General features: G+C 39.3%; 1 protein-coding gene across 1 annotated transcript in view; it reads left to right on the forward strand.

Annotated features, from left to right (window-relative positions):
- KCNK1 (potassium two pore domain channel subfamily K member 1) overlaps window positions 1–26,284 on the forward strand; it is a 48,313-nt gene extending 22,029 nt beyond the window's left edge. The window contains exons 2-3 of the mRNA XM_037821163.1: window positions 17,913–18,308; window positions 21,200–26,284. Coding sequence (XP_037677091.1) covers window positions 17,913–18,308; window positions 21,200–21,459 — 656 coding nt within the window. The 3' untranslated portion in view covers window positions 21,460–26,284. The remainder of the gene's footprint in view (window positions 1–17,912; window positions 18,309–21,199) is intronic.
- Window positions 26,285–26,787: the final 503 nt, after the last annotated feature.

Below are 26,787 nucleotides of genomic sequence, written 5' to 3' on the forward strand. Positions count from 1 at the left end.
GTGTGGCCCTGCCCATTCAGGGTGGGCCTTGATTAGTTCACTGGAGCCCTATAAAAGCTCAGACAGAAGGAGCTCACAGCTAGCTGCAGCTGAGAGAGACATTTTGAAGACGATCGTTGAAAGCTGACTCTGACATTTTGGAGAACGCCATTTTTAGACAACCTGGGAGCAAGCAGATGCCAGCCACGCGCCTTTCCAGCTAACAGAGGTTTTCCAGACACCATTGGCCATCCTCCAGTGAAGGTACCCGATTGTGGATGCATTACCTTGGACACTTTATGGCCTTAAAGACTGTAACTGTGTAACCAGATAAATCCCCTTTTATAAAAGCCAGTACATTTCTGATGTTTTGCATTCCAGCAGCATTAGCAAACTAGAACATGCACTATGGTCACTCCAAGCTTCAAGGGAGACAGGAAAAGGAATTGTGTAGCTTTCCCAGCCTCAGTGTTACAGGCAGGCCAGGAAGAGGGCGTACCATGTGCTGGGAGTGAGTGCCTTACTAGCAAGGTGTATCCAGTGCTGTGGGAGCGGAGAGTGCTGCCGGAGGGGTTAGAGGACAGGTGCGAGAGAAGAAAGGGAGCAGCAGGTGAGAACCCATGGAAGTGTGACAGGGCAGGGAGTGTTCTGAGAATGTCCTCTGGTTCTCTTTGATTCAGATGTAGGCAAGCAATGAGGCTGAACATGGGTGACGCCTGCTTGTGAGCACCTGAGGAGTCTGAATTTTAATTTGCTACAGCAGGAAATAGTGGTGTGGAGGATGGGACAGAGTGCAGAGAGACTGGTAGGAGAAAAACCAGTAGGGGCTCTTGCATACAGGGGCAGGGCAATCAAAACCTCAACTATGACCGGGCAGTGGTGATAGGCAAAAAAGGATTGGAATTGGGGAAATTTCTTCTTGGTGGTTCTTAGTGTTCATGTGAATGATAGTGGCAAGGCTTGTGTCAGGGATTGCTCTAAGACAGCTGTGTTAGCCTCAGGCTGTGATACCTGTTGTTACCTGTTGACAAAAGTCAGAAGAGGAGGGTTGGAGACCCAGGCTGAACCTCATAAATGTACATGGGGTGCACACTGGGCTTTTGTTCAGATTGGCCAGAGTAGCCAAAATGGTTTTACCCCATCCTTGCCAATACAGGGGTGAGATACAGTATCAACTAACATGTACCATAATTAGCAGTGTCTCGAATAAGATTTTGGTTTTTTATGTGTTTTCTCCCCATTCTACATATTCTACACTGAGCATGTAGAATATGTAGACTGGGGAGAAAAAGCATAACGAAACAGAATCATCTGTGGAGCCACAAACCCAAAAGAGCTGTTGCAGTGCACATTTCTTTACAATTAAACTGCCACCCATCTCAGGGGATTTTATGGTGCTCCTTGAACAGAAACCCTGCAAATTCATTTATTCAACAAATATTTATTACGTACTTTTTCTTTGTAGCAGCTCCTCTTGGCACTTAGGAATAAACAAATTTTTGAATAGTTTTCAGTTGGCGAGACATGGATTTGGAGCTCAGAAAAGAGGTGAGGACTAGTAAATTTGGGAGTTGTTAGTATGTAGATCAGTAGCTCTCAACTTTAGCTGCATGTTAGAATCACATGGGGAGCTTTTAAAGAAAGATACCCATGCCTGTGCTCCATCTCAGACCAATTGCAATGAATCTCCAGTAGATTTAAGAGCTCCCCAGGTGAGTCTAATGTTCAGCCAGGGTTGACGGACCACAGGTATAAAGATGGCATTTAAAGCCCCGGGTCTGGATGAGATCAGCCAGGGCACAGCTGCCTGGAATAAAACGATGTCGCCAGTAGGTTACATCAGGTTAGGCGCTGGTGTTGCTCAGTTCCTTGGTGACCAGAGCTCTTGGCCCATGGAGAGAGCAAGATAGGAAAGCCCGGCCCAGGGAGGGAGTGCAGATAGGGTAGAAGACTGAGGACCAAACCTTGAAGGGTTCTATCTAGTGTGGTGGACTTACAAAGGAAGAAGGACCAAAGCAACTGGGAAGGATCGATGAGATGGAAGGCAGCTGTGAGAGGGAGGTGCATCCAAATCCTAGGGGAGTGTTTCAAGAAGGAGGGGTTGTCAGTTTGGTCAAATGGTGCTTAGATGTGGAGGAAGGTGAAAATAGAATTGGCTTGGGGATTTGGCAAGATAAAAGCCATTGGTGACTTTGAGTGATCAGAGCTGTTTCCACAGAGTCCTTTGAATGGAAGCACCTACTGGACCAGCTAAAGGGAAGAGCATATGGAGCCTGTAGCTGTTCCCACCAAACCTGGTAGCTGTAAAGTGAAGCCTCTCGTTGGCACGTTGCTTCTGTTTCCTCTCTTAAAATCTAGCATTTCCGTGAGTTAGAACATTTTACTCATGATGACTTTGTTGAATCAAATATTTAATATTTTGGAATGTGGTACATGAATCCTCTTATGTCAGTTTCATATGTGGTATGTCATCTGTTCCTTTCACTTAAATCTCTCTTTTTAATGACTTTGCTACAGATGAAATCCTCACCGTTTCCCTGAGTATGTGCAGTTGTTTAATTTTTGCCAGTTCTTTGTCTCCAGAGAGGTCGTTCTAGCTTAATGATTCCCAGCTACTTCACACATATGAACATAGTGGTGTCAGACCTCATTGTGTGTTATGTGGTAGGTTCTCGGTAAACATTAGCTGAAACTTAACCCTATTGCAGACACTGTAACTGCTGTGGGGAGATGTGGTGATTGTTGCAAGACCCCCTGGGAGGGACGGACCCGACCCACCATCTTGGACAGGAGTTTCTGTCCTTTTATGGCCATTTACCTGTGCCACCCTGCTCCTCCTCTGTCTAGCCATTGGGGGTGGTGGGGGGTGGCCTCAGGGCCTGAAAAAGATAACAGGTTTGATGCTGAACAGAGCTGCTTTGCCTTTTGATTTTGGCTACAAATTTCCATTCCACTCTGGCAGTCTGCTCTCAAGGAATCCTTGTGTGCTTATGGTTTGGTAGTTCCGTAGGATGATGGAAGTTGGGTTCATCATGTGTGGAGAGCCGTGTTATAGCCAACTGCAGCTCCTATAACCTTAGTGAAATAACATTTTCCAGAACACTGCACAGCAGTGACAGGTTCCCTGGGCTGCACCCCTGCAGCCTGGCAGTTGGATCTGGGATCCTCCTAGAGTTCCATAATTGCACAGCAGTGGACAACTGATTTCTTTAAATCCTTGAAACAATTGAGGGGACTACAGAATGTCTTCCCTCTTATTCGTTTGGCCCCTATACTTTGGGTTACCTACAGCCTGGGAATTTGTATCCCCAAAGAACAATTATGAGGTCTTTCACTTTTTCACCTGAGGATATTACAGGATTGGCACAGATTTGGGGGATTTTAAGTTGTTGAGATCAAATTTGCTGTACTTTAATGTTTGTAAGTACCACACCTCTATATTATATCTTCTGTTTACATGATATGGTTTACTTTTAGTACTGTCTGTACAGGGTGAGATTTTACTTTACGAAGTATACAACTTCTTACTAGGGGTGTCTAGGTGAAAATCTGCTTCTGTTCCTACATCCACATTTTAAAGCCTCAACTGGTTTACTTTTTTTAATAGATATATTCAAACACATACAAAAGTACAGAGAATTGAACAATGAATACTCCATGTCCTCACAAACCAACCATCAGCATTCTGACTCCTGCCAGTCCTGTTCGCTTTGTCCCACACACCTCCCCCGCCTTCCCTTTATTATTTTTTTTCCTGGTCCCCAAATCTCAGTGGCTTACATACAATAAGGAAGGTTTACTTCTTGCTCAGGTTACCTGTGCTTTGGGTCCATGTGGTTCTGCTGAGCTTCTTCAGTTTGGGACCAAGGCTGAGAGATGAGCCCCTGCTTGTAGAGGACCCCACCACAGGCTGTTTCTGAAAGGCCCCTAAACTCAGCAGGCTCTAACCCAGAGCCAAGAGAGGGACGATTTCCTGGAAGGAGAAGTCTGTCCCAATTGTCAGATACTTAAGAAGTGAAAAGGTGCTGTGTTTCCCAGCAGAGACTTTGTGTGTGACAGCTCTGGTATAAACTCATCCGTACCCTAGGGGCAGTAAGTTAACATCTGAAGATCCTTAATAAGGAAAGGATGCTTCAGGGGAAGTTAGCATTTGAAAGACCCTAACTAGGAACCTCCTCTCCAGAGGATGTTTCAGCAAGTGCTTAAATATCTGGACCAGAGAATCCATTAATCAGCATAAGGAGTGCTATATGTAATTTTTCATTGGCCATTTGATTGACTAGAGATACTGTTCACTTGCCCTTGCATGAAGGGGAATCAGATCTTTGTGAACCAGGAAACTCCATCTTGTCCTGTGTTCTGCCACTTAATGCCGGATCCTGAGGATTCTGCCACCTGTTCTGAGCAGAAGGTGGTAGAATGTGGCTGCCAGAATTTTGTTGCATCTGCCTCCGATGAATGCTTCATGTAACTACTTGTTCGAGGAGAGAGAGTTTGGACTTCCTGAGCTCACAGGAACAGGTTATGTGGCTGTTCTATGCCTGTTTCCATTGTAATATACCTCCTAGTAGTGAAATTTTAGGGGAGGGGACCTACAGTTCTTACCTACTGTTGTAGTTTGCTGATGCTGCCATTTGCAAAATACCAGAAATGGACTGGCTTTTATAAAGGGGGTTTATTTGGTTATGCAGTTACAGTCTTAAGGCCATAAAGTGTCCAAGGTAAGGCATCAACAATCAGGTACCTTCACTGGAGGATGGCCAATGGCGTCTGGAAAACCTCTGTTAGCTGGGAAGGCACGTGGCTGGTGTCTGCTCCAGAGTTCTGGTTTTCTCTCAAGATGTTCCTCTCTAGGCTACAGTTCCTCAAAAATGTCACTCTTAATTGCTCTTGGAGCATTTTTCCTCTCTTAGCTTCTCCGGAGCAAAAGTTTGCTTTCAGTAGCCATCTTCAAACTGTCTCTCACCTGCAGCTCCTCTCTCAGGTCCTGTGCATTCTTCAAAGTGTCCCTCTTGACTGTAGCAAGCTCACTCCTTCTGTCTGAGCTTTTATAGGGCTCCAGTGAACTAATCAAGGCCCATGGTGAATGGGCAGAGCCACACCTCCATGGAAATTATCCGATGAAATATCTCGCCACAGTTGAGTGACCACATCTCCACGGAAACAGCCAATCAGAAGTCTCCAACCCAATCAACACCTATACATTTCCTGCCCACACAAGACTGCATCAAAGATAATGGTGTTTTGGGGGACATAATACATCCAAACTGGCACACCTACCTTTAATCATTGGAATTCTCTGGTATCTATCTATAATAAACTGAATTGGGTCATTTCGCAATGAGAGGAGTAAGGACTTGAGAAGAAGCCTTTGGATTTGTCTGTTGGAGGATCGTTAGTGTCCTCTCAAACTATAGAGCTAAGTTCCTATATGTGAGATTGTTCCGTAAGAGCTGTTTTTAAGGTCTTGAATTGTTTCCAGGAACTGCTTTAATAACATCTAATCATCAACATGAAAGAAGATGTCTTAATAGGCACAGGAAAAATTAAAATGTGTGCAGAGAACTGAGAGGGGCATACAGATAAATTCTAACTAGGATGCCTGGGTCCACATGGCCAGTTCAAATCAGCTTCCATATTGCTGAGATAACTCAGTTACTTTTTTCACATCAACATAATAGTTTACCTTCCCGAGCACCTTTTATGTGCCAGCACCTGTGCTAATTGCTTGGCATGGGTTATTTCATTTCATCCTCAGGATACCTGCATGAGGCAGGAAATCATATTTAGATTTGACCGTCAATTCTGACTAAGGCAGGGTTTTATTTAAAGTTTCTCAGGGCTACACAGTTAGAAAGAGGCAGAGCCAGGATTCAAATTTAGGAAATGTGATTCCTCAGCCTGTTCACCTAACCACCACCTTTGGTTTACAAGTACAGATATTGCAAAAGAACTTTTGTTTGCACCTTCCTCCCTGTGTTCTCAAGGCTTGAGGCCCTCAAACTATTTTAAGTCTAATGGGGAAAAAAAAAAAAGTTTACTTTGCCCCAGAAGCCTCTGCCTCCTAAAGGTGTAGAAATTCCCACCAAGGCAAAATGAATACCGATGTTTTTCTCTTGGGGTCACTTAGGGAAGTCACTGTTGAGTTGCTGTGAAAAGAGAAGTGGAGATGTGGTTTGGTTCTGCAGGACCTCTGGGGCTCCCTTCACACAATATGAGCGTTTAGGACTGCTTTTTCTTCAAGTCTGGAGTTAAGCTTTGGGGCTAAGCAAGACCTGAATGGGTATCTTCAGGGATGGGGAGTGAAGTGCAGCATCAAATAAATAGCTATATCCTCCCCTTGTCATCAGCGAGTTCTATTACCTTTTTAGCTTGTCTCCTACAGGGAAGGTGCCAGACCTTTCCCAGGGGAAAAGAAACTTAAATCATGAGTTGTCTGCACAGCATCCATGCCTGTGGGGAAAGGCCTGTGGCATGAATTTTAAAATCCTGTTTTCAAAGCACATCCCTGGGAAACCTTTAGGGTATAATAACTTTTAAACCTCTGAGTAGTGATTGCTGCAGGATAATTATGTAAAACCGGAAGATGTCCCGGGGGAAGTTGCAGATGGAGGAAATATTGCTTTGATTAATATATTCAGAAGCCTAGTTTGAAATATTGGGGCTTTGGGAAAAAACAGAACAGTTGTCTCTGCTGACTGTTTCAAGTTTTCTTCACTCTGTTGTCTTTTCATTAAAATTTACAAGACATGGTCCAGCACGAGAAGGGAAAAGAAAAATAAAGGAGTGGACATACTAGAATATAATGTGTGATTCCTCCGCAGCTAAGCTGTTTTCTGCAATGATTTGCCCACAGGTCAGGGTTCTAACTCTGTCTTCAAATAAATGTTCCAGGGCTCTGTGTCTGAAGTTAAAGGTCGAGGAATTGGCACCAGAGATGTCCTGGATATTTTGTCTAGGTTAGACCAAAGGTGAACAAAAGTGGTAAGCAGTCCTGGGAGTACCCCCCAGACAAAGGCAGCAGTGAGGCAAAAACAAGCTAGGCCAAGCAGAAGTCAGGTCTCCAGACTCCAGTGAAGGGTTGGAGCAAGTCAGAATTCCAAGCAGGTAGTACCGGGGAAATATAATGAAAAACGAAATCGCCTCCCAACCCAGGAAACCTCTCCATAAAGATAGAAGAGTAAGAAAACCATTTTATTATTGAATAAGCATTACGTCTGGATGTGAAGCATCAAAGGCCATCTGCTGAACAGATGAAAAATACAGAAAGCTCACCCTTTTCTGCAAAACTAGGTAGATACAACCCATTAGGTACATATTCTCAAGGTAAAAGATAAATTCACCTGGAATTGGGGTGGTCTTTGTGTTTGTTAATTGCCTCTATCCAGAGAAATAGTGAAACCTCTCATATTCTGACAAATAGGTAGTTATAATTTGGAGCCTGAGGCCTAAGTTAAACTCCCATGAAAATGGTGAGATAAGGGTGCTAACTTCCTGAAGTTTACACTTCAGAGTAATAGCTCCCGGGTGCTTGAGGAAGACATTCCTGGATTGTAAAGTCTTATTTAGCTTTAAAAAAGATACCTCTCAAAGGGGCAGAGAAGGGATTTACAATTCCAAGTTTTCTAAAGGGAGGGGGGTGGAATTTAATTTTAAATTTAATTTGTTCTTTTCTTTTTTGATTTATATTTACCGTTACAGTAACCTAAGATGAGCCTAGGTCCTTAGGATCACGAGGGTCAGGGCAAGTTTCTGTGAGCTCCCAGATTGGGTCAGCCAAGCCTGGTGGTCATTGTCTTAGATCACCTCTGCAACGGGGTCCTTCAATCTGGAAATCTGGAAATACCCAGGAATTTCTCCACCTTTCCTTTTTTTTTTTTTTTTGGTCATCATCCATCTTGTCTCTTCCTTTTTTTCCCCTGTTCTTCCCTCACCACTACCCCTAAGACCAGATAAAAGGTTGGTAAATGCATGGGCTTTGGAAACATTGGTTCATATCCTGCCTCCCTTGTATTTGCTGTTAGATTTTCCGTAAGCTCCTTAATCTCCTCGTCTTTATCTCCGCATGCCTACCTATCTCCCAGAGCTCAAGTGCGATTAAAGGAGACGGTGCCTTTTAAGTTATCGCTGTGCCTGGATGTGTTACACAGAGCACGTGTCTCACATTTGTTTTCTCATTTAAGCAACTGCAGCTCTTCCCAAGTGTTAGGGAGGAACAAGGGTTAACAAGTGACAAACACAGAGATAATTTACAGGTTCCAGGAGCTCCTGGTATCCTCAGGATAATTATCCATGGGCCATATTTCCTGCCTTTTTCTTAAATGCTCTCAAGGACATCTCCATTCCTATCTAGTACACTCGAGTCTGTCTGGTTTGGTTACTAGCACAAGCTCCTCGGGGTTGCTGCTGTTTCTAGGCCAATCTGATGTGCTTGCCTTAGCCTGGCTCCTGTTACACCCTCCTCCCCCAGCTGAGGCGGAGTAAATGAGGTGTTCATGAGAACACCTGGGCCATGCTAGACCAAGCTCTTTAATTTATGGCTTGGTAAATAGGTGTCTTATAATTTTTAGTTTATCATAAAACATTATGCTCTTGTGGGTTTGAAGTCCTTAGGAAAGGATATTTAAAAAAAGAAAACAGAGTTTGTGAGATGATCAGCAATTGCAATCTGCTCTCAAATGGACTTCAGGATTAAACAAGTAATGGTGGGAAAGTATCATTTTAAGTCCCCTTTATTTAATTTATTTAATCCTAGTCTTAAAATTATATGTACTTAAAAAAATGTTGTATATAGCATGCTACATTTTAAAGGCCCTTTTTCTAAATAATCTGTCATGTAATTTAGGAGAGAAAATTTTAGGATGTTAAAGGGGAATCTTGCTGGAGATGTCCTTAGCACTAAGAGGGAAGCCCATCTTATGTGTTGGTGAAGTTGAGAAGCGGTTTATGCTGAGGGTGAGTTTACTTTAGTTTTGGTTAAAGGGGAATAAATCAACTTTTTCTTGTGAATGATTTTTTTAACTTTTTTATTGTGACATATATAACATAACATAAAAAATTGCAAATTTTAAGTGTACAAAGAAGTGGTATTAATTACATTTACCTTGCTCTACTGTCACCACCATCCACACCAAAACTTTTTCATCATCCCAAACTGAAGCTCTGTACCCATTAAGCAATTACTCTTAATATTCCTCCTCTCCTGTACCTCTAGTAATTTCTGATCTACTTTCTGTCTATGAATTTGCTTATTCCTAATATTTTATAAGTGGAATCATGTGTTTGTCCTTTTCTGTCTGCTTTTACTTAGCATGTTTTCAGGGGGCCTCCATGTTGTCACATGTATCAGAATTTCATTCTTGTTTATGGCTAATGTTCCATCGTATGGATATATCCTATTTTGTTTATCCATTCATCTATTGATGGCCACTTAGGTTATTTTCACCTTTTTGGCTATTGTGAATAATGCTGAAGTGGACATTGGTGTACAAGTTATCTGTTCAAGTTCCTGTTTTTAATTCTGGGTTCTTATAAGCTGTTTCCTTGTCAGACTTTTTGTTCCCACCCCACCCACACACAAAGTCAGTATCAGGGAGTTATGGAAAGAAAACGCTTTAGGTAGGATTTCTATGTTTTTTCCATATGACTTCATGGAGTTCTGGGAAAGATTTATTAATGTGAAGTAATTTGTTTAATACTTCATATTGGCTAGTGTGATGTTCTTGGGCTACCTTTTTTCTACCTCCAATAATGTGGCAAGGTCATGAATCGACAGGCTTAATAGATGATACATTTGAACAGCTCTTTATTGTCTACAATAGTCTGGGAAGGTAAAGAGATTGTTACCTGACTTTCCTCCTAGGGAACAGGTGTGATCGTGATGGATTAGCAAAAAGTACCCTGGAAGGACTGTTTCTTATGCTGTACTACTAAAGGATATAATACCTTCCTGCAAAATTTACTAGACTATAACTGAAAAATGTAAATGGCCCTTTTAACACATTGATAAACCCATGACAGGTCAGAAGCTGGGACAAAAGATCATTAAACAGGAAGAAAAAACTGCATATTGAAACAGAATCATCAGAACAAAAGGAGTTAGATTTTATACTATTTCCAGGAAGCCAACAGAGAAAATGGTAGGTTTGCCAGCAATCCCTTATTTACATAAACATAAACAATGTACCTGCACACCTGCAAGGAGACTGGGGGGAAGGAACCTGAGGAAGATATGAAAAGCTTCTTGGAAAAAGGGAGCTTAGTCAGGGCCAGGGACCGGCTGTTACCTGGAAATCGCAGTACAGCACACTTTATGCCACTTGAGTGCAGTTTGGACATGGACATCCACTACCCAGGAAGTGCATGTGAACCCCTAGGAATGGGTTCTGCTAGTGAGCTGGTGGATCAGTAGAGCGTTACAGGAGTTATTCTTATGTTTCTGTGAATATGCTTTCTTTTGAGCTGGAAATGTGTATAGTACATAGGGCTAGAAGGAAATGTCAGCTATCATGTGACCCATTCTGTTGTATTCTGCTTACCGGTGAGTTGAGGACCTGAAGAGGCTATTTTGACCCCTTGTTTGTAATACTGAAGAAATGGAAATACAAGGTGGTTAAATAAAATTTAGTGCTTATATACTAAGGAATACTACATTTACAGAACAAGGTAGATAGAGCTTCATGATGCAACATGGAAAACAGTCTCCAGAGTGTAATGTTAAATGAAAACTTAACAGTTGGAGAGCAACAATACCTGGAGGATACTATTTATGATAAAAACAATAAAACTAAATTTTTCTGGAAATATATGTAGCTATGTATAAATGTTTAGAAAAAAAGGACCTATTGGATACAAACTCATACCAGTAACTTCTAGAGAGAAATGGAGTTGAAGAAGAGGTGGGTGATCAAAGAGACTTTTGCTCCATCAGTATTGTTTGAGATTTTTACAGTGAAAAGGTACTTATGTGTCAAGTAATTGATAATTTTATGATGTACAATTTGAACTTTTGTCTGATACTTATATTAGCCTCACTGAACTATGTTCTCTGGGCCATTGTCATCCTGTCTTATTTGGCTAGTGCCTCTGCAATTGTATATTTATTGACAGACACCGATTCCATATGGAGTTGTCAACACTTAAGTTAAACAACTAAACAGGAAGATCAAGATTTTATTGGACTTTATTCTATGTTTATCACTTTTCAGTTATTGTTATAAGTACTCCTTTTTCCGAGAGCACCGCTAACTCATCGTGATTCATGCATGGTTTTCTGTCACAATTTAAGGATGTTTCTTTATCTTCTTCCTCCTTGATGGCCCTACCACTTAGCATGGTGGTTCATCCATGTAGCTTCCAACCTGGATTCCAAGAATATGGAGCTCATGTGGTTTATGACCAAGTTCTCTGGCCCTTCTAGCATACTTGGTGGATTTTGTGCCTACTTATCTCCTGGACCTGTGGAGTCAGCCCAGGCTCTGTGTTCACCTGCCATCTCTGTATGACGGGTACAGAGCCCTTTGTTCATCCCTGAACACTGTTTTCCCTCTCTCCCTTTCTCTCACTTCAGAGATTCAATATCTCATATTCTGTTCCTTGGAGCCACAGGAAAGACATGATTGTTCTTTCAGTGGTGACCAGTTTATCACCATGTCACCATTATCTCCTAAAAGACAATGTTAGGACTTGAGTTCACTTTTAATTTGTCATTGACCTTTGCATCATATAACATCTGGGGTAGGATAATGGAAAGATTATGAGCTCTATTTATATTTGCATGGTCTTGAGCAAGTTGTCTAAAAGTCTTCTCATTTGTAAAGTGGAAATAATATGTCTAGGATTACAAATCTTGTTATGAAGATTCAAAATTATGCATAGATTCACTCAAACATACATACACAAAGCAATCAACAAGTGGCGGCTGTTTTCATTGTGTATATTAAGCTCATCTTCCTCCTTCCCAGAAGTTCAGTTTCCTCAGACTGATGTTTGGCACCCTTTGCCAAAGTTATTCCTAATTGTTCGTCCATCATGCAATCATTTCTAATTGCAAAAGGTACAAGATTCCCATCTGTGGCATTCAAAGCCACTTGCTAGAATCCTCTTGCTTTTAAATTCGGTGTGATTGTGTTCCATCTCTCAACCACTCTGAGCATACAGGTGCAATGGCCTAACCATTAATTCTATTGCCTCTGTCTCTTTGGCTGTTAATAAGAAACCATCAGTAATTGAGTAGAAGGAACAAGAAGGGTTTAGAAAAGTATTAAATGAATGGGGCAGCAAAAAGTGACATCCAAAAAAATACACACCACTTGCCTCTCACGTGACTTATTATCTCTGACCACCTGTGTGTCCTTGGTCACATGCACTGAATGAAGGCCTGTATTGGTCAGGGCTCTCCAAGGAAACAGAACAGAGAGGATATGTACAAATGTAAATATAATTAGATTTATTATAGGAATTGGTTGATGTGACTGTGGGAATTGGCAGTCCATAGGGCAGGCCTCAAGTTGGGAACTCCGGTGAAGTTGGGAACTCCGATGAAGTTGGGAACTCCGATGAAGTTGGGAACTCCGATTCAGTGAATTCCCTAGGAGAAACTGGCTGCTTGAGGTAGTGATGGAAATTTTTTCTGACTGCCAAAATCATCAGTTCTTCCTTTAAGGCCTTCAACTGAAGGATGAAACTTCTCTCATCATTGAAGGCAAACTCCTTGTTGATTGTAGATGTGATCAGCCATAGATGCAGTCCGTTGACGTGATTGAAATACGAAATATCCTCACAGTAACAGTCAGGCCAGTGCTCGCTTGATCAAGAAACTGGACAACATAACCTAGCCAAGTTGGCACATGAACTTAACCATCACAAACCTGCTTTCATCCTTATCAGTATCTCCGCTCAGTGTAGTTTAGACCTCCCTTGATCCATCTCTCACTAGTACACAAATTTCCTTTTATATGCAAAGTAACAGAAGCTATACTTTTCCCTGTAGTGTAGATGAAGTGGTTTGGAAGGATGAATTGAGTTTATCCATGTTCAGGTCTCTAAAAACTATTGCTGTCAGAAAGGATTTATGAAAATGAGTAAGACAAGATACTGAAAAATTAACCACTTATTAGAACTGTGGAGCAGGAACTTATTTCAAAGAAAGGTCAAGATTAAAGGGGCAGGGAGAGGGAGTCAACCTGGCTCAAAGTCTAATCATCACCCTACAGAGAGTTTCTCCTACTCCAGAATTTGAAATAATTTAAAGCATCAGTGTTTACTGATCTCTGTGGGTAGAACTGTGATTGGGGAGCCTGAAGAGATACAAAGTAGAGGACATGGGCTCTCCTTGACTGCACATGGATCATTCTCCAGGATAGATCATATATTTGGGCATAAAACAAGGCTCAAAAAATTCAAAAATATTGAAATCATACAATGTTTATTCTCCATCCACAACATAATGAAGCTAGAAATAACAAGAGATGGAGAAATGAAAAATTCACTAATATGTGGAAATTAAACAGCATACTCTTAACTAACCACTGGGTTAAAGAAGAAATCAGAAGTGAAATTAGGAAATACCTTGAGGCAAATGAAAATGAAAACACAACGTACCAAACTCATGGCATGCAGCAAAGATGAGACAACGAAAGGAGTATAAAAAAACTATAGAAGCAGACAGTCTGGGACAAAAGCCTTGCCAGCTTCAGATACCCAGGAAAGGGAGGTTTGCCCCCTGGGAAACAGAGGCAACAACCAAACTCTTATAAATGGGAACTCCAAAACAACTAACAAGGAAAAGCCATTGTATTATCTGGTATGTAACTCCACTTCTTACTTCCTACAGGTGCTAAAATGCAAATGCCTAAAAGGTAATGATAAATCTAGGTTTTTGGACATACAATATACAAAGATATTAGTGGTAACAAGTACAAAAAAATGGTTTGAGGACAGATGGGTATAGGAAAAGTATATGTACATGCTATTGAAGTTAAGTTGGTATTAAACCAAATACAATTGTTATATATTTAGGATGTTAAATTTACCCTGTGGTAACCATAAGGAAAATAGATTAAAAAATATATCCAGATAGAAATGAGAAGGTTCTCAATATGGTATAACACAAGAAAGCAAATAAACATAAAAGTAGGCTTTAATGGAAGTAAGGGACAAAAAGGTATAAGACTTACAGAGGCTAAATAGCAAAGTGGCAGAAGAAAGACCTGTATTAAAATAACTTTAAATGTAAATGGATTAAACTCTAGTCCAAAGGAAGAGATTGGCAGAATGGATAAAAAAGCATGACCCACTATATGCTGTCTACAAGAGACTCACCTTAAAGTCAAATATACGAGTAGGTTGATGGTGAAAGGATGGAAAAAATGTATAACATGCAAGTAGTAACCAAAAGAGAGCTGGGGAGGCTATACTAATATCTGATAAAATAGACTTTTAAGTCAAGAACAGTTATGAGGGACAAAGATGGTCATTACATACTGCTAAAGGGAACAATTCTTCCGGAAGATGTAATAATTATAAATATATGCACCTAATAGCAGAGTCCTCAAATATATGAAACAAACACTGGCAGATTTAAAGGGAGAAATTGACAGTTCTGTATTAATAGTAGGCAACTTTAAAACATCACTCAATAAATCATAAAACATCTAGTCAGAAGATCAACAAGGAAGTACAGGACTTGAATGATACATTAAACCAACTAGACCTAACAAGACATGTATAGAACAGTGCACCCAACAAAAACAATACACATTCTTCTTGAGTGCACATGGGTCATTCTCCAGGATAAACCATATATTGAGTCACAAAACAAGTCTCAATAAATTAAAAAATACTGAAATCATGTGATGTATATTCTCTAACCACAATGGAATGAAGCTTGAAGTCAATAACAGGGATAAAGAGAAAGTAACATCATATTCTTAACCAGTGGGTTAAAGAGGAAATCAGAAGTGAAATTAGGAAATATCTTGAGGCAAATGAAAATGAAAATACAACATACCAAAGCTTATGGGATGCAGTGAAGGCAATGCTAAGAGTGAAATTTATAGCTCTTAAGTGCGTACATTAAAAAAGAAGAAAATCCAAATCAGAGACCTAACCTCACAACTGGAAGAACTAGAAAAAGAAGAGCAAGTAGAAGGATGGAAATAACAAAGATCAGAGTAGAGAAAATGAAATAGGAAACAAACAAAATATAGAGAGAAAATCAACAAAACCAAAAGTTGGTTCCTTGAAAAGATCAATAATATCAACACACCGTTAGCTAGACTGACAACTTCTCTAATAAAGAAAAAGATTTTTTTAAATGTTATGAATAGAAAAATTAAAACCATACCAAATATGTAAGTTTTATTAATATTTTGTTAGTTCTTTATGGTTTGTGACGGATTTTAACATGATTATAAAATTCGAAAATATGAGCTTTGCTGCATGATTTATCTAGGGACTCAATTGACTAAAATTGAGTAAATTATTCAATACCTCATTAAAATTCAATAGGATTAAAAGTTTCCATTTGATGCATTAAGCTGTCTATTCCAAAAGGAATTGCTGTGTAGCCAGGGTAGAGAATCGTTTTCCCAATAGGGCCTGCACTACAAGTATAGGGAATACAAATGAAATGTAAATTTTACATTTTATTTTCCATTAACAAAAATTATTTATGTAAGCATCAGGAGAAGAAAATGGCTTCCGGTAAGGGTCTGTGTAGTGTTGGTGATGTTTATTTTACTCTCTTAGAGGGAACATATTACTGGCATCAAATTGCATTACTGCAGACAGAAATCCTGAAGCCTTCTAATGACTTATCTCCGTTGCTTACTAGTCACTGAAGATTTATCTAGTTAACATTCTAATAAAAAGGGCCATTATAATTTGATAGTAAAAATTTTACCCTAAAATATTTGAAAATGAAAAATTTGTGTACTTTCTTTCTTACTAGAACCCAAATCATGTAATTAATTGGGAACAGATGGTATAGAAGAGCTAGGCTATGTGAAACAGGTGTTTTACGCTTTTTGTAAAGCTGATCCATAAAAACACTCAACAAACTTAATAAAATCATGAACTTAAAGGCTCTTACCTAGAACAATTGACTCAGCTACTAGGATATTTCCTCTACAAAAGCTCTGTGGAAGGATAGTTCCATTCAATGCACTGTTTGACCTTCTTCTTATCCCCTAGGAGTTTTTGTCATAGACTCAACTAAATTTGTTAATTGTTTTCCAATGGTTTTGTTACAGTTAAGTAACATTCGAATTCTTTGTATCTCTGATCTTCCTTAATATTGAGCTAAAATCTAACTCCCATTGGCCTCAGTTTCTCTTTGATATATAGACAACTTTACTCAGAAGAAGTCTCAGTACTCTGGCATTTTTTTCTCAAAATGAAACATTCAACTTTTTCCTGCTTTCTCATATTTTATGAACATTGTTTGGCACACTTTCACCATCCTTGTTATTCTCCAATGTGCCCACGTTCTGCTTTAAGTACCATGCCCCAAATTGGCCATTGTTTTCCAAGAACAGTTGGATGAGTTGGAGACCAGATGGATTCAGGAACTTTTGCTCAGAACAGTAGTTCTCAAACATTTGAGGGTATGTACCCCATTTGGGGATCTAAGCTCTGGAATCTCTTCATAGAAAATTGCATATATATGTGGATGCATAATTTCAGAAGATTCCTGGGACTCCCTGTAGCTTGTCCGTAAATTCTGTACGATCTGGGACAGCAGATGGAGAAGCTCTGTTGTGTTGAGGCTGTGCACTAGAATAACCAGGGAATCTTATTAGTAACTACTTTTACCTGGGCCCTACCTCTGAAATGTTATAAAGCAGAGAATTTTATGAGTTTTTGAGTTGTTTGTTTTTAAGCAGGATATATTTTAGAGGTCTAATTTTGAAACCACCTTTCAATTATAATCCACATATATGAGGTTTTTTGGTTTTGGTTTTTGTTTTTAGAATCCGATTTCATAAAAAATGCATTTAGTTGGTTTTTTCCTGGCCTGACTTGTTCAGACATGTCAGTCCTTTCAGGATGAAGTACTTATGAGGTTTTAAAACTAGTCCACCCAGCCTCAGGCTCGGTTGGTCCTCCCTTACTGGCATCTGTTGGATGTAGTGGAAAGTAAAACAAACATACCTTTTGACCTCTGGTCTTAATGTTTGTATTTTTTTGTGTTTTTCTTTTTGTGTGTTTGTTTGTTTATTTTAATGTTGGCTTTCTGGGATTTAGGGCATCTTCAAACATATGGAAATGACAAGGGGAAAGAAATATGTTAAGGTTTCTGAATATTTCATTTAACCAGGTAACTGGGCAAAATATTTGAAAAGATATTCTCAATCCTGTGACTTGGTGTGCTTTAATCTTTATTTATTTCCTTTTTTATTTTATCTATATCTTAATTAACTCTACCCAGCCTCCACTGTACCCTCATCAGCCTGGTTCTACTCACACACCTTTATTTGTCAGTTATTCCTGACTCACTGTGAGTCATCTGTTTGGGGGGTGAACTGTAGCCTGGCATTTGCATATTAATGAGGATCTTTGGAGGGTGGGGGAAAGAACAGATCAGCCCTGGTGATGTAGGAGTCCTAGGTAAGGGTTACCCACCTTGCCAGGCACTGTGGTGGTCTAAGATGGTGTGGACGTTCAGCTCTATAGCGCATCCAGTTTCTATTTCAGTATGCCAGTGAATTCAAAACCAGAGACTCTGACGTGTTGGAAAGAGCTGGTAAGTTTTCATTAAGAAAGGTGGATTTCCCAAATTTATGGCATCTACTATTGAATTTTACTGCTAGTCTTTAACGGAGCAGATGTGAAGTCTCACTCTTCTCCTCGGTTTAGGGGAAATGGGGAAATTTTCAGATTTGCTTCCTACTCCTGTTCCTTCTCACCTCAGTTCCCTTTGCTCCTTGCAGGTTATGGCCACACCGTGCCCTTGTCAGACGGGGGTAAGGCCTTCTGCATCATCTACTCCGTCATCGGCATCCCTTTCACGCTCCTCTTCCTGACGGCAGTGGTCCAGCGCATCACCGTCCACGTCACCCGCAGGCCTGTCCTCTACTTCCACATCCGCTGGGGCTTCTCCAAGCAGGTGGTGGCCATTGTTCACGCAGTTCTCCTGGGGTGTGTCACCGTGTCCTGCTTCTTTTTAATCCCGGCAGCCGTCTTCTCTGTCCTGGAGGATGACTGGAACTTCCTCGAATCCTTTTATTTTTGTTTTATTTCCCTGAGCACCATTGGCCTAGGAGATTATGTTCCAGGAGAAGGCTACAATCAAAAATTCCGAGAACTCTATAAGATTGGCATCACATGTGAGTATCAAGGTGCACAGGCTCTGCTCCTTTGTCATCTCTGGCTTGCCCCTCCAAGCTCTCTCTCACTTCTCTCACTTACTAAGGAATAGTCAAAAGCCTTCTCATTGATAAGTTTTTAGTTTTATCACCTTCCCATGACTGTTTCCTTTCATTATGATTCCTCTCAAAATTCTTTAAGCAAAAATCTTAGTGTCACTGAAAGTTATTTTTTATTATGCACCTTAAAATTACTGATCAACTTCTTACTAATAATGTAAAAAGCTTTGTAAATTATAGTGTAAGAAATGCCATATAGAATGTCTTAGATTACAAACATTGAATGAAAAGAAGTTACACTACTTTATTAAATATTTTAAGTACAAGAAAACTAGAGCTGGGGGGTAACCTGTCACTACCAATCATGTTCTTTAATTTACTAGGAAAATCTTAAAGCAGTTGCTTGTCCCATTTGTTTCCCTGCTGGTGGTGGTTCTTCTTTTTAAATTTTGTTTGTTTTTAAAAATTACGGTAAAATATATCTAACATAAAAATTGCCATTTAGTATGCGATTCAGTGGCAATAATTAAATTCACAATGTTATATATCCATCACCACTATTTCCAAAATTTCTCATGATTCCAAACAGAAACTTTGTATCCATTATGAAATCCTCATGTAGTTCTTTTTTGAAGAAATTAACTAATATCTGAATTTTATATATGGGCTATAGCCATTAAATTTCAGACGGCCAGTGTTACATAGTTTTTATACTTGTTTTGTTTTAAATTCAATCTAAATTTGATCTACTTGAATTCTGATATAAATTCAATCTACTATCATGAAAATTTAGAACAGTAATCCGTTTTTAAGAAACTATTCATTTTTGTGTGTCCCTTTTCTATAAAATAGGAAGGTGCATAGAATTGCAGTCATAAGGTATAAACAGTTTTCATTTCTCCCTTCTCAGAAAGGTTCCAAAATTCAGCTTATGTCCTTTTTTCTTAGGAAGCCACGGTAGACACCCCAGGGCACACAAGATGCTCTGTCTTGGCCCTGCAATATAGCCTTAATCCCATAAGATGCTTCCTTTTAGTGTATGTATGCCAACATTTCCATTAAACTGGGCTCACCTGGAACAAAGACTTCACTCATAAAGTGCCAATGGCTATAAAACAAACTCAAAAAATATTTGCCAAATGGTTACAAGGGTAATCTCCTATTTCCTTTAGTTGTCATAATCTAACTGTATCTCTATTGAATATTTAGATTGCTTCCAATTTTGGGTATCATAAATAATACAGTAGTGAATATCTTTGTATGTTTACTTTTTTTTCTACTTTGATATTCTTCTAATAAGTGGAATTGTTGGCCCAAAGTGAATATGCCTTTTTGTGACTAACAGGACATATTCACGCTATGCTTTCCAAATGGCATTACTGGCTTACACTGCTGCCAGCATTAATTATATACCCTATTTCAGCACTCCTCTGGTGGTGTTGGCCAATAGCATTTGAAATATTATACATTCTCTTAATTTTCTTTTTACATAATAGTTAAAATGCTATCACCTTATTTGGATTTTTCTTTGTTGACTTCAGGAAATTGACCATGTTTCTGTAAATGTGTTTGCTAGTTATACTTTTCTGCTGTGTAAATTGTGTTATAAATTTCTGCCTAGCAGTTTAACTTCTTTAATAAATCCTTGTGAATAACACTTTATCACTTGTTACAAACAATGTGGAGCACATTTTTTGGGTGTCTACATAAAGTTAGTTTGTGTTTTGTGCATTAAGAACTCAAGTGTTCCAAAGATACGAGTTTAGGGGTAGAAAAAAATGTCCACAGTTTTTGCCAGAAATTCCTTGGACTTGATCTATTTGTCCAACAATATCATTGTTATTTTCTAAAATAAGAGAGAGCACATTGCATGCACTATATTATTATCAAAACCTCATAGCCAATCCCCAAAGATACTAAAACAGTGTCACTTTGCATGAGTGAGACAGTCACCTTCATTATTTCCATTATGCTGCCAGTTCTAGTTTTTCCTAGTTCTAGGGTTTTCTGAAAACTTTCCTCAAATATTTTACTACTGGGGCATGAAATTGGTATTTTTGTGTTGTTCTCAGAGTTTTCATTTTCATTTTTTTTTCCTGTTCCTTTCCATGATGAGTAATTTTTTCCACTGAAAACTGCTTTTTAAAAAAATGTCAGAACTAACTTAAAATCACCATTTTCCTACCACAGATTCCAAGGAATAGCACTGTCGCTGGTTCAAGTTATCCTTTATCTTAAGAGGAGGAAACTGGTAGGGTTATTGCCAATGGGAATGGTCCGTGTGCCGAAAAAACAGCTGTTGCATGATGTAGAGCTTAGGTTTGCTTCCAGATTTAGGTGGAAATGTAAATGGCTACTCAAAGATCTATTTAATTTCTACCTCAATTCTTAAGGAAATTTTCATTTCATCTAAATTGTAGTTTCTACTGCTAACCTACTTATTTGCAGTGGGAATAATGATAAAAGCATTAAAAGGGCATCAAGCTTTATTCTGAGTACTACATGATAAACTGAAAGCATTTCTAAAGTGTCACCAGCCTATGGTCACACTTGGCTGAGTGTAGTTAGCAGGGCCGCCTCAGCCCCAGCGATTATAATTTTCCTCGAAATTACAACCTGTAATTCTAAATAGTCCAAGTTCTTAGAAGGTTATACCATTCTAAGTTTTGTGTTTTCTTTTACCCTGGGTAGTTCCACCTTGAGCCAGGCATTTCGAAACATTCACCAACCTTAGAAAACTGGCATTGAATTTATTCATCGACAGATTTTTTTGCATGGTAGGGGTAAGTCACTTATTACTTGATTTATCCATGACTAAGTCAAACTGAGAGACTGTTGAACTTCTCACACAGGTTACCTGCTCCTCGGCCTTATTGCCATGTTGGTAGTTCTGGAAACCTTCTGTGAACTCCATGAGCTGAAAAAATTCAGGAAAATGTTCTACGTGAAGAAGGACAAGGACGAGGATCAAGTGCACATTCTTGAACATGACCAGCTCTCCTTCTCCTCCATCACAGACCAGGCAGCTGGCGTGAAGGAGGATCAGAAACAAAACGAGCCTTTTGTGGAGGCTCAGTCATCTGCCTGCCTCGATGGCTCTGCAAACAATTAAACAGAGGGCATTGCTATGTTGTCGTAGAGCACCAGTGTGAGGGCAATTAAGTATTAGGCTTGATTTTGGTCATTTGGTCACTTTTACAAGAATGTAAATGCCAAGACGATGTTACTTTAACCAGTGTGTACTATTTGCAATATTTTAAAAACAAAAAATAAAACAGAACAAAGGAGGCTTTTCCTCTGGAGGGATGGGTATCTAATATCTGAGGAAACAGAATGTGTACCTATTATTGATATCTGACGAAATTATCTAGACTTTACTTATAGGAGAAGAATACATGAAGCAGTGCTGCTTTGGATAGAAGAAGATTTTATACTTTGAATTGGAGGCTTTGGAGTTTGCATTTAAATAATTTAGTTGATGGCTAAATAGCAAATTTATATTTAAAAGCAAAAAAGAAGCATAAAGATGTGTTTTATAAATATGTTTATGTATACTTGTTTGCATGTACCCTACTAAAGTGATTATTTTTGTAGAATCTAAGTTAAAACTTACTATTTATGATGAATAGGTAACCGTTAAATGTGTACAAAAAAGTATAAATATGTTCATATCCTGTACAGATGTGTTTTAGGTCACCAGATCCCAGGGTACTTCTTATCCCAAGATTGTAGATATCTTTCCTTTTGATTTCTCTTTATACTAAGGAAATCCAGAGTTACTGCAATAAAATAAGGGGAATAATATACATAAGAGTGAATACCTATAGTTTCCTGCTGCAGTAAATGTTCCTACCCTCTTGGAATAGTATAGCCAAGTATAAGTTTAAAAACATATGTGTTTCTTTGGAGGTAAACAAGTAATGAAGAGTATGATTTGCATAAAGGTTAAGATATTTTGTTTTTAAAGGATTTGGTGATTTGTGGCCGCCTAGTCCTAAAGCACAGAACTGGAATATAAAACCCCCAACTGAGCAGATTGTGTTGAATTAATTTGAGAATTGTTAATTTTTAAGTTGAAATCAGTTAAAAATCATAGCTGATTGCCACCCTGTGCTTTAACATATCAAGAAAAATTTTCCTCCATGTAGGTGATATGAATGCACTCCTTTAGAAACCATAAGGCAACATTCAAATGTTGTACCCAAGGAACGAATAAGAATCTTGGAAGGGAAAATTGAGAAGATCCTGAATGATAACTGATGCTCGGGGACACACTAACCAAGGCTCACCTCCCTTGGGTAGCTGCCTTGGAGGTGGTGCTTGAGGTATTCCTCAAGGTCAACGTCTTGCTAACGAGCGGGGCCAGGACTCTGTTCACTGGGAAGGATGCTACTCACGGTAAGCAGCTTTCTTGGTAACCTTTCTATCATTTGGTCTCCTTTTGAATCAAAGGACCTTTTCCATTGTGCACCACAATTAGTGAACCATTACAGCCCAGTCGCTCTCACTGCTGTATTTGAAGATTGTATCTCCTGACTATAGCAAGGACCCTTCTTTGTTGTATAAAATGGCATCATGTCTCATAGCAACAGAACCATATTTTTGGGATGGTAGAACAAGGAGTTACATTACCGTAGCCCCCTGTGGCTGTACGTGGCTCCTGTGTTGGCGAATTCTTTGTCCTCAGCAGATCCTTTCCTATGTCTAAACCTAAACATGTGGGTCTTTTCTTTCTGACTCAGGTTATGCTGCCCCATAAGCACTTTTCTTTCTTTTTTATCTTTTTTCTTTTTCTTTTGTTTTTTTTTAAATTAGAGAAGTTGTAGGTTTACAGAAAAGTACACCAAATACAGAGTTCCCATATCCCGACTCCTCCCCCATTATTAACACCTTCATTAGTGTGGTGCATTTGTTACGATTGATGAAAAAGCATTTTTATAATTGTACCATAAGCACATTTCTTTTCCTGATTCCTCATTCCATGCTTCCCCGTGTCTCCATGGGAGAAGGACGGGTCTCAGAGAGGGTAGAGCATTGTGTTAAGGGATGGATTCACAGAATAGTGGCCTGCTTTATGGCCAGAATTGAGTCTGGAAAGTTCACAGTGATCACGCTTTTTGGTGTGGCCCAGAGACCAGAAATGGCAGATACTATAAATCGGAGAAAACAGTATATCGTATTTGGGAGAAAATATTTTATTCATTGCAGGAAATAACTAGCTTACGACAGCTGTTTGGCTCTAATATGAGAGGGGAGTTCAAATTAAAAAAAATGAGGAAGAACATAAAGGAAAAATTTGAATAGGATGTAATTAATAAGTAATAGAGTATGTTATTTAATTTTAAACCTTTTATGAATCTGTAGAGAATACCCGAAACCTTAATGTGTGTCAGTTGTTTCTGACAATTCTAATAAAAAAAAAGCTTTTTTATTAGAGAACTTGCAGGTTTACAGAATAATCATGCATAAAATACAGGATTTCTATGCACCACCAAACCAGTTTCTGATTTCAAGGATGAGGTACAAAATTGGAGCACGTTTTGCCTCCCCCAACCACATAAGATAGGAACTGTAAGGGAGAGTAATTTGCCTAGAGATTCTTTTTGGCTTCGGCTGATGCAGAGGCTGCTACCCTGGGATCATGAGGGAGACCCACAGGGCATCCTGTGTCTGCCCCTCACAGAGCAGAAACAAGATCTGTCTGGGAACATGGCGAGGAGGTGGGAGGTCAGGGTGGCATGGTACTGAATGGCACTGAACTGACGTTTGGAGCCCTTTTAATTGAAGGTTAAGAGTGTGAAGTTGGAGGTGTAAGTGAATACTAGGAGGTAATGAATGACTATATAGGCTGAAGGGTCCAATGGGCCGACAGAGTGTTCTACCTTCAGGAGAGAAAAGCAGCAGAAATCGTCTTTCAAGGAGAGTATGACTGTGTGTGAAGTAAAAAGTGGCATATAGCCAGTAGCAATGTTGATTTCCAAGCAGCAGATACGGCAGCAGATACAGTCAGTGTTCGGAGAGAACACGGTATCTCCCCCAAGGGAGGGGGAAGTCCTCCAGAACAATCTTACAGAGGAGATTCATGGAACAGATAAAGTTTGGTTTAGATGACTCCATTTCAGAGACTCTGGTTCTCTTTATATTGATCAGGTCCACAAGATATTTAAAAAAGGTTTTGTTCAGACATTGAAGAGGAAGAAGCATGGGCAGGAAAAGGGGGATATATTCTGAATACATTTGGAATCATTACTAAAACATAGGATCATTTATTCATGCCTGAAAAACAGTCACAGCCATTCATGTTTTCCATGTGCCTTTTGGAAAATGAATGAGGAGATAACAGCATTTACAAATCTGGAGACCCTGCAATAACTGAAATGGTCAAGGCAGAACCTTTTTAACCTTTTAACGTTGTTAATAGTACACTCACCTCTTGCTAAAAACAGCTAATATTTGTTTCAAGTAAAGGATAATTTTAAATGGGCAAATGCCTGCATTGAAAGGTAATAATAGAGGGTTATCTGCCTCATACTGAGAACTCAGTACAGAGCCTCCTGATTGTGTGGCATGTTACATTCATTTTGTGATTTGTTGTCAAAACTTCCATGCTGAGAAGAGATGTGATAAATACTGGTATCTTCGATTCAAGAAGGCAGTCCCTCTGGGACATTTTCAAAAATGTGTATGTGGCCAAACAGATCATTCCTTGGCAAATTTAGTAACAAAAGTTTCTTAGAAATTTATAACTGAAACTGAAATGGTAAAGCATTTGTCACTTACCTTATTTGACAATGCCAAGTAAAATAATAAATTGCCGCTTTAGTAACATTTAAAGTTTTTCCCACAGTGATTCATTATTTTCTGAGAGCTTCTCCTTTATTAAAATTTGGTACATAGGAGCCTTTTGTATGAGGCAAAACATGAAATTGTTTGTTGAAGACAATTTTCCTAACATCTCACTCATCTAATATGTGCTTACAGGCAATACGGCTTTCTGGAACATAGTAAAAGACTCAGAAGCAAATAAAAACACTTCTAAGTATTTTTCACTGTATAGCACTCAAGTGTATGACACTTAAGTAAGAAGTAAGCCCTCTCTTTGCTTCACTCAGAGCTTATTCATACTTTGCTCACAGTTCTAATAAAATTACTGCTCTAGTTTTCCAACCCACAGGAAATAAAGGAGAGAGATCATATTCTGCAGTTCTCAAAAGAACTGTCTAAAGATGCAAGCTGGCAATAATTACAGTGCAATCCCTTACCCAGCTTTAAATTGACCTTTTCTAGGTCCCTGTGAAAGCATCCACAGTAATTTCACCATCCACTTGGTCTCGGTCACCCTGGGGCACTCACAGTTTGAGTGGAACAGTTGACTGCCTCACCATGGCTTTTTTATACATTCAAGGACAAATTGTCACATCCAGTACATGACAACTTACCCTTTACTCATAGCAAGTTTTATCCATTCTAAGCCAAACAGCAGAACATATTCAGATCAATATGATTGTAAAAGTATGAATAGTTATTTGTGGCAAAAAATAAAATTTCCACACTAGTCAGAATTCGTCGGCTCCCTGGGAGTGGTTTGTGGTGCTGAGTTCTCTCGTGCATCCCATTGAGAACCACTGCACTCAGTGCTATTATGTGCACGAGAAGAGCAGGAAAGAAGAGCAGGAAGTGTTGCCCACAGCCTGACAGTGAAAGAGAAACAGAAACACTGGAAGGCAAACACAGACTAAGAAAAGAATTGTGTTCTAGAGCCATCAAAGGCTGGGGCTGATAGCCACTGAGGCCAACGCAGCATTTCTTTTGATGTTATTTCTATAACACTGAATCTTTATGACAACTTTAAACTATGTTTGATATGCTCTGTTTAAGGATATAGTGTAAACTATGATGTATTTCCATACAAAATGATTAAAATTCTTTTTAAAAGCCTTGCTTGTTAAATGTAATCATTATCAAGAAAATTCACGAGGGTTAGGCATCTTATTTTGTAACAGGAGGTAGCACCATGAGGTATATATAACCTTGATGTCATTTACACATGAAGATGGCAATACTGCTGTAAGTAAATAAAATATCTCTATCATTTATTTATAGGTGAAGAAATTAACCAAGTTTTGAGGTTTCATTCCTCCTCCTGCTTTCATGGTTTATAGATCACAGAATTTTCATGATTATAGTTCAGCATTTAGTTTCCATTTCTAAGCACTGGCTAGAAACCCAGAGTCCATTAGCCACCAGATACGTAGGATAAGTCTGTGAGTGCTCAAAGACATCAGCTCATTTTACCTGAAACTCCTGCATTTCTCTTGCTTGCTTGCTTTATGTAAACATTGGTTTAAATTGATATATGAATTTGAGAGAAGCACCCTTTTTATGTGCTCCCTTGCATAGTGAAAGCTTGTCTGTAGGCGATTGTTTCCAACTTGGTACA

Source organism: Choloepus didactylus, chromosome 2, assembly GCF_015220235.1.
Source record: "Choloepus didactylus isolate mChoDid1 chromosome 2, mChoDid1.pri, whole genome shotgun sequence".
Taxonomy (NCBI): Eukaryota; Metazoa; Chordata; class Mammalia; order Pilosa; family Megalonychidae; genus Choloepus; species Choloepus didactylus.